We start from the raw sequence: 9,012 nt of genomic DNA, 5'->3' as shown, positions 1-9,012 counted from the left end.
GGCGCAACTATGTTCATGAAAGGAAGTATTAACAGATAACGACAGCCGAAGTGACAGGGCACAGAGAACGCACTGTGTTCGACTGCTGCTTGTTCTGTGCGTCTTTGTTAGCGATTCACATGTTTCTCTAAACAAATGCCCTCAAGTCGCAAATTTAACCTCGATGTCTATTCCAAATGGGCCTTTTTCCAGTCGAGATTACTAGCCTCGCTCCCAGCAGTCCCTAGGCCGCGTCCACCATTTTGGAGGGCAGAGCGTACGCGCGGACGGATAGCACTGCGTTGATCCGTGTGAGCACTGCGTTCCTCAGTCTCCGGCCGAACAATGCCCAACACTTGTGCGGCTGTAGGCTGCACTAACCGTCGCGGGAAGGAAGGTGTGAGGTTTTTTCGCTTTCCTTCGGAGCGCTACTACTCGCAGCGCAGGAAAAGATGGGTCGTCGCTGTGCGTCGGGTTTCCCCCGATGGCTCACCATGGGAGCCGTCAGAACATGACCGCATCTGCAGCGATCATTTCTATACAGGTGCGTAAAAACTTCTTCAGAATGGGTTGCTGCTTTCTAACGCTTCTCGTATTTCCGCGCAGCCAGTTAAAATATCACAGACTGCGTCTGAGTTAGGCTAGGCTACGATATTTTCTCGGCACATACAGGGTGGTCCAAAATATGTGCGAACACGGCTCAGCGTGGCCGCGCTCCGAGGTGAGCATCGAAGCTACGCGGCGCAGGCGCACACAGGGCCCGGAGGCGGTGCTTCGTGTCATCGTCTGCTGCGCGTCGCCGTCTGCGACCACACCAGAAGCACTGACGCGCCGCGGAGCGCGGGCACGCTGAGCCGTGATCGCACATATTTTGGACCACCCTGTACATGACGGCGCTCAAGCGTTGCACTTCGCGCCGAGAAAACGGCGTTTGACGATCCACGCCGATGCTGTATTAGGCTTTTTTGACATTATTCTAGTTTTTGCTTTTCGCGTGTTCTGGACATGTAGCCATAAATGCTGCTTATTTTCAGGGAAGCCAGTGCGATCACTTTCCCACCCAGACTACGTGCCATCCATCTTCACGCATCGGCCTGCTCGTGAAGGCATCCTGCGCAGGCACCAGCGTGCCGCGGAAAGGCGAGGTATTTACACCGTCTGTCCTCAACCGTTTATTACATGCATGCCGGTGCTGTGCACGGTAGCCTGTTTATTGCAGTTGGATAAATTCCCGTCAATCTGACTGCTATCTTATTTGCCAGGCGCTCCTCGACGAGACGAACCAGCGGCGGGTATGATCGCGCACGACGCAGCAGGTAATGAGCTTTTGCTGAATAATATGCACCTCATCAGAAATTGAAAATCACTGTCACATCAAGCCATTTTACTACATATGAACTTATTATAATAAGTCTCCAAACCTTTAGATACTATAGGCACATAAGAAACTAGTTTTGCATTTGTTTTGTACAAATTAATTATGAGCACTGCTTTACAGGTTCCAACAGCACACCACTTGTGAACGGCCAAGGTTCTGATGACGAGTGTGGTATTGATTTGCCACTTCCAGGTAAAAAATTTAGTACAAATGTCACTTTACTGTGATGTAATCATGACCACTTCATACCTGAAAAGCCTAAGAAACATTCTGTAGTTTACATTATTCACTAGTGCTGCAAAATACCCCTAATAGTCAAAACCACATATTTTGAACTAATGTGCACACTTCTGTGTTTCGAACATTAGTGTGCACTTATTCTTTTTGTGGAAACAGCTGGTTCGCATTCTATTCTAGAGCTAACATTGTCTGCACTGTGGACTTTTCAGAAACCTTGGACGTTGCAAATGTCGGGGCAGCACCTGCTTCAGGAGATCATGCTGCCGGGGCTGCAGACCCTTGTAAGACACACTGCGAATGAAGTGGTGCCATGTGATCATCATTTTCAACACCTAATGATTCTTCCTTTTTTCTCTCCAGGCACACATGGCATGCGCTCCGCTGCAGAAATAGGTGAGTTGTTTGTCTTTTCTAGTGGTAAACTTGCAACTCAATATTACACCATGAAACAGTTAGACCTGGTGCAAGACTTCAACTTTTTGGTCATCAGCGGTACCAACTTAACACTGGATGAGATCACAAAAGCAGACTAGGGCCACCTCATAACTATGGACTGTAAATTTCGGCATTTGACTAAAAATCATGACAAATGCCTAAATGTGGCATTATGGAACTTCCTTGCCTTTTTTCGGGTTCTGTGCAGCATACTGCCATTTTGGCTCATTACTGGAAAAAAATCCTGTTGCAAAGTATGAAAAACCATGTTTTCATTTGATGGATCGACCTCTAGTTCAGCTCTGTGTTACAAGATGTGGTTGTGCAGATTGTATTGTACTGATGGAGGTATTCTGGAAGAAGGCTTGTGCAACGGCAGCTGCTAGCAAGAAACAGTTGGGCCGGTAATGTAATTAATATCCGATAGTGTACTCTTTGTAGACTATAAGGACGGCGTATGTCTTTAGCGGAGAAGTTGTTCATAACTGCAGCAATGCCTTACCTGGGCTCACTCATTGCAACTCATGACCTGCTTGGACTCAACTCATTTCGACTCATGACTCCATCTGTGCTCACTCATTCGGGCTCAGTTGCACATTTAAACTAATGGCTCACCCAGGCTCACCTTCACTCATACTCCTATAAGCCCACACATCGGAGAGCTCGGGCGTTTTTACGCCGAACGGCCTGAGTTATGCGCCTAAAATGGCAAAAAAAAGGGGTTAAAAACGCAGTTATGCGATGAGCTCTCAACTGCAGCTAGCCAGTAGGCACGCCCTCCTCAGAGGCCTGCAGTCGCTCGCGGGATGTAAAGATCTAAGGCTGCTGCATGTGTTCGCCAACCAATTAAAAAAACAAGCAAGGGAGAACTAGAGGAACCACTATATAGCAAGCCACAGCTAATATCTGACGAGACCAAGCATGGAGACTAATCACTCATCTTTTAGTAATGTTCTAGGGTGCAGCTGTCACAAAAAATAAATACCATCAAACAGTGAAGTTGCTCTACATCATCTCAACCAAAAGTGCAGTCAGTATTATGAGTGCACAGGAAACTCGTGTTCTACCGGACTGAACAGGACTCGGATCACGATTTGAATGTGAGCCCGAGTGAGTTTGCCGACCTATGCATGTCAATGCATTCATTGTTACTAGTAAGGTTGATTCATTGTTTTTGTTAAAACTATCACAAATAGCTTTTATTATTAGACAATTTATGTGCACAGGTGGCAAAATTAAGCAGTGCTAGCCTGTGCCTCAGTCAGCTTTCATAATATGCCTTGTTTTTTGTCACAGGAAAACTTTACTTCATCATGTGAGCAGAGTACAGCCTTCAATTGTGCACTTACTCTGCACGACTTTTGATATTTATGACATGTGATCTCTCTCCACGAAGGGTTTGTAAGCTGTGGTGTGTTCTCATTGCTAGACGGTGCCTGTTTTCTTTCTTTTTTCCCCAGAGGCTTCGGTGACATTGGTTCACCTTCCCGCAGCTATCGAGGCTGCAGATGTACGCAAAGAACTGGCAGCCACAAAAGCAGCCCTTGCCAAGTCGCAAGGCATGGCTGCATTTTGGGAGCAACAATACAAGTGTGTGAAAGAAAGGCTGCTGACCACTAGTAGACTTCAGCAGCCTAGTGAATGTAAATATTATACAGGGCTGCCTTCATATGAAGTGTTCAAAGGTCTGTACACTGCTCTGAACAGTGCCATGCCTCAGTCATCCAAAGGGCCATCACGCGCACTTGGTAGCATTGATGATTTTTTCATGGTGCTGGTAAGGCTTCGAACAGGGATGCCCGTTAAGGAACTTGCACGTAATTTTGGCATGACCCAGTCTTACGTGAGCAAGACCTTTTCTAAGTGGGTGCTGTTTATGCACAAAGCTTTGCGTGCCATTACCCGTGTGCCATCGCTAGCTGAAGTGCAGCAAAATCTTCCGAAACAATTTTTAAACTTTCGGGACACGCGCATGGTTATTGATGGCACCGAGATCAGGTTGCAGACACCGTCATCAGTGGATGCACAGCGCCAAACTTTCTCGCCCTATAAGCATGGCAACACAGTTAAAGTGCTTGTAGGTGCCACACCAGACGGCTATGTCTGCTTTGTCTCAGATGCTTGGGGGGGGTCAATTTCTGACAGGGATTTAGTTCTAAAAAGCAAACTGCTTGATATTTTCAAACCCGGTGATGCCATTATGATGGACAAAGGATTCAAAATTTTTGACCTTCTGCCTCCCGGGGTAACGGCACATATGCCGCCATTTAATAGGCCCTCATTAGGTCAGATGAACACTGGTGATGTTTCGAAGACCAGAAGCATTGCCAGCGCTCGCGTACACATCGAGCGTGTCATCAGACGCATCAAAGAATTTCATATTTTGGATGGTGGATACCCCATCACAATGACTGACATTATAAATCCAGTACTACAGACATGTGCTTACCTCAGCAATTTCCAATATCCACTAGTGCAGGAACAGGACAGCTGAAGTAGCAGGTGCTATACGAGCGGGTGGTATGAAAGGTTTAATGTATTGACACATGGGCTGTAAGGGACACCGTAGTACAGTGCTTGGAATTTAGGCCACTGGGGGTTCTCTAATATCCACTGACATCGCACAACAGTTGTGGTTTATCATCTAAGCTGTAAGGGGCTCCACAAACCTCATAATCTCATCCACCCGCCTCACTCTGTCACCAACTGCTAAGTGGTGGTGGTGATGGATTTCTACGGCACAAGGTAGTTTTCATTGCACAAGGTGGGGTCAAAGACCCATTTCCCAAGCATTTCATCCCAAAGAAGCCGAGCACCAGGCAGGGGAAAGCTTGTACCCACTGCATCACTAGTGGATAGCTGGCGGCTCGGGGGATCAAACCCTGCACCTCTCGCATGCGAGGCGGATGCTCAAACGACTAGGCCACCGCAGCGGTGCTAAGTCAAACTTCTCTGGAAATCCCATCTGTTACCTTGAGGGACCATCAGCGGTCTTCCCTCGCATAACTGTCCTGATATGACCATTTCTCCATGTGTGTGTTGATCACATTTCACACAGTCAAGAAATTCCAGCCCCCATTGTACATAAATGTAGCATTCGGGTTGGTTTATCAGGTTTAACGTCCCAAAGCGAGTCAGGCTTACCGGTATTGTACAAACAGCATTCAGTGGTAACAACTGCATGAGCACATAGTGTACTGAACCAAAGCATTTCAGATGTGCTTCCTGTACATAGCCAGCACAGGTTGTTTTTCTCTCTACACGTATTATGTACTATAAGGGACATATGTCCCTGTGAAAAAAAGAGTAAGGAAACCAAAGCGGACATCCCTGTTCTTAGCCGGGGGTCAGAGACCTCATTTGGGAAGTTGAAAGTTTCACTCGTATGCCCTTGTGTGTCACAGTGAAATGAGACTGTCAGCAGGCATGGCGCAAGTGTGTCGGTTGCCTTTCATACGGCCGAGAGATTCTTGGGCACATAGATGTTGCATTCAGTGTCATTGCACTATGCGAGAGCACCTTGACAGGCTACAAGTGTTGTGTAAGCAGCATTTAGTGGTTGGCAACTGCTTCAGAGCAGTGTACTGAACTGCAGCACTGGAGACTGGTATATGTACATTGCCAAATCAGGTTATGCTTTTCTGTGTGCGATCCCAGTCAAGCTGTGCATGTTAAAACTGCAGCGCAATTTTTTATGTTGCAACTATGAAAAAGAGCAGTAACATCTCCTTTGCTGCGACAAGGATTAGTATAGTGCAGCCATGTTGGTTTTTGTGAGCACACGCACCATGACCATGCTGCAGGTGGTAGGTCGCAAGGTATTTAGCACAGAGATAAGAAAGGACTGTTGTGGGGCAGGGGCTACCTCGAACCCGGGCTCTATGGGTAGTGTGTTTGAGCCAAGGAAAGAGGGAACTTGAAGTTTGGGAAAATGATAACAAGTGGGTTTAGTGGCACCTTTGGTGAAACTTATTTACATAATTTACAAACAGTCAAAAACTCAGGAGTCCATGCGTCAAGCGACTGAATGAGCCTTGTCACCAGGGCCCAGAGTGTTTATTCTCACTCTGCACGCTCCTTAAATCCCCTAAGGTCTGCCCCTTCACCAGGCGGTGGCCAATGCAATACATGGCACATTTCTTCAAGATGAGAAAAGTTGCAAAGCATGTAGCAAGCAGAGGCACTCGTGCGAATGGGAGAGGAGAAATCACAAGTCCGCAGCTATTTCTTACTGAGGTGCAACAGTCTTGCAAGCAGCACACCGGTGATTCATGCGGGGCCGTGGGCCACAACTGTGGCAAGCTCTGATTCGAGCCGGCTCCTGTTGGACATGGCTAATTGCTTGAAGGCACCGTTCCCTTCTTCCTCTGTCGTTTGTCCATCGTCGGTTGCTGCCCCAGATGTCCTTCTAGCTGGGAACCTGTCAAAGGGAACCCCCCCGCAAAGAGTGGGAAAATCTCCGCAGGCACTTTCAGAGCCAGGCATCCTTTCTTTTTTTCAACGGGGGTCAACTGATGGTCAAACGTGTCGCCAGCAGGGTTGTAACAGGACATAAACTTGTCTTGCTGCCATTTTCTATTGCACACAAATGCAATGATTGTGAGACAGCACTCTGAGCAAGATTACATACCACTACCTGGCAGTAGCATATTGCACTATGAACTCTTCCCTTGATGGCCTGCCAGCACAGTCTTTCTTGGTGTCCTAATTTCCACAATACTTGAGCCTCTACCCCATTAAGAGTCTAGGCGAAGAAGTCCGCTAAAGATGCAGGTTTGATAACTGCTGCTGCGGTCATCGCTTTTTTCCTTTTGCACACTTGACACAGTACAGTGAGATTCTCGTTCTCATTGCTGCAGACTAGTAACGGCCTTCTCAGAAAGTCTCTGCTCCTTGGCTTCAAACAGTGGAGTATGATGGTAGCAGTGAAGCAGCAGCTTCTTGAAGGCATCAGTGGTTCTGCTGTGAGCACGGATGCATTTATTCTACCGTCGAACAACAGTTACAAACAAAGGGCTTGAAATACAGACGGCGGCATCTCCGCTCGCGGCTGAAGGCTCTCTCCCCGACTCGGCACTCCGAGAGGGAACGCACGGAGACAGTCAGGGTTGCCAGGCCACTTATGAGTTTGGCTGTTCCAGGCGGCGAGTGGCTTGCACCTCACATCCCACCCCGCCTGCAAGTCCAAGTCCTCTTGGACAGGAACATTAGTCTACTTTGGCAAAGTCATAGTCAAGCAGTCGCCTGGGTGGTGCACGGTGACGCTGAGGTCGCTGACTCGCTGAACCAGTTGGCTGATCCGGCTCATTGGTCATAAATGGCATTTGCTCGGCATTGTCTTCATCAGGACTCGGGATAGGTTGCACGGCTTCGCATGTGGGTTCCACTAGCACTGGGTCAAAGTACGGAGGGTGGTACAGTTTCATTTGACTTATGTGCACTGTACGCGCATCTGGTGAGGGTGTGGCGGAGTTCGTTATGCGCCGAACGTCGTAGGTGACGGGCGTCCTTTTCCGTGTCACCTGGTAGAGTCCCTTGAACTTTGGCCCGAGCTTTTCAGTTCCGCCAAGTACTGGCTCTTGTCTTCGCACCCAGACAAAGTCTCCGACGTCAAATGAGGCGCTGCGGTGGGTGCGGTCGTAGATTCTCTTGCGGTTCCTTTGAGCTTCCTGAGAGTTACTCGCAGCCTCGCTGCGAAGGTCTGGCAAGTTCATAAGCCTGTCACGAATGTCGGCTGCTTGCGTTGTGCGGACTTTCTGATATGGGAGTTTCGGCAAAAATCCAAACAGAAGCTCGAATGGCGAAAATCCTGTACTTCTGTGGCGGGTTACATTGACAGCGAAAGCTGCTTCATCGAGTTTGGAGACCCACAGTGCCTGATCATTGTTGCACAGTTTTCGGAGGACGGTCACAAGTGTGGCATTGGCACGTTCCACCAGTCCGTTGCTAGCTGCTCTGTAAGCTACTGAGAAGTGTATGTTCACACCATGCATATGCATGAAGTTCTTGAACAGGTGTGATTCAAATGACTTGGCATGGTCACACAAACAATGGTCAGGAGCACCGAACCTGTAAAACACTGAGTGGAGATGTTTCAAGGCATCTTTTGTAGAGGTTGTAGGCACAGCAGTTTCACTGTGGAAGTGTCCCAGTATAGGTGCTGTTGTAAGTGCGGCACGAAGGGCTTCAAAGGCTTGTTGACACTCAACTGTCCACTCGAAGTCAGCCTTTCGGATGACAGCTTGCAGAGGTGCGGCAACTTTCGAGAAGTTCGGGATGAAGCGGCTCTTTTTGTCTTTCTGCGTCACGACAATGGCAGGAAATCCCCAAGGTCTAGATGAAGAACGGATGATGTCATTTTGAAGAAGAGATGCTGTTTGGGCTTCGAGGAACTTGCAATCACTGGCTGTGTAGCGGTATGGTTGCCGTCCATAAGGCTTTGCATCCGGCAGTAAGTTGATCTCGTGCTCGATGCCTTCATACTGGCCAATGTCATCAGGGCTGGTAGCAAGGAGACGTGAGTGGCGGTGCACTATTTTCTTCACTGCTTGCTGCTCTTCGGGCTTGAGTTGGGTCCCGATGATGATATCAGGGAAACTGTTGGGCGTGGATGAACATGGCTCAGAAGGAAATATGCTGCATGAGGCTGGCTTGGCTGGGCTCTTGTAGTCTGCTGGCTTAGTTTGAGACTGGGCTGCCTTATTGAGCTTGCTCCACACTGGCTCGTGTTCGTCTGGTTCAAAATCCACTTGTAGGGGTTCGCTGGTGGTATGCGGTGGGTCAAAGCGAGACAAAGTTGATGTTTTAAGTATCACTGCATTGGACATACGCGGTAACAGTTCCTCTTTGCACAGCACGACAGTGTTTGTAGAGTGTTTGTAGAGTTCCGCTTGAGCAGCATAAAACCAGTCCTCTCCCAGAATAAGGGGAAGGGCATTTCTCTGAAGGACTGCGGCATCTACAATTGCAGAGAGGGGGCC

The 9,012-nt window shown here is 48.3% G+C and overlaps 1 protein-coding gene across 2 annotated transcripts; it reads left to right on the top strand.

The window, feature by feature from the left end:
- The first annotated feature begins 206 nt into the window (after positions 1-206).
- On the top strand, positions 207-7,571 carry LOC149325205 (uncharacterized). 2 transcript variants are annotated; one of them, XM_089562810.1, is made up of 7 exons: positions 207-523; positions 1,014-1,124; positions 1,242-1,295; positions 1,478-1,549; positions 1,807-1,878; positions 1,958-1,990; positions 3,493-7,571. In XM_089562810.1, the coding sequence occupies exons 1-7, from the start codon at positions 325-327 to the stop codon at positions 4,524-4,526; spliced, it is 1,575 nt and encodes a 524-aa protein (XP_089418936.1). In that variant the 5' UTR covers positions 207-324; the 3' UTR covers positions 4,527-7,571. The 2 variants fall into 2 exon arrangements, with proteins under 2 accessions (XP_089418936.1, XP_089418937.1); XM_089562811.1 differs by lacking the exon at positions 3,493-7,571 and having other exon boundaries at positions 1,958-2,133.
- Positions 7,572-9,012: the final 1,441 nt, after the last annotated feature.

Source organism: Amblyomma mixtum, chromosome 10 (genome assembly GCF_055824585.1).
Source record: "Amblyomma mixtum isolate Tamu chromosome 10, ASM5582458v1, whole genome shotgun sequence".
In the NCBI taxonomy this organism is placed as follows: Eukaryota; Metazoa; Arthropoda; class Arachnida; order Ixodida; family Ixodidae; genus Amblyomma; species Amblyomma mixtum.
The sequence above is the reverse complement of the archived record's forward strand: the minus strand, read 5'-3'. Positions and strand labels throughout refer to the sequence as shown.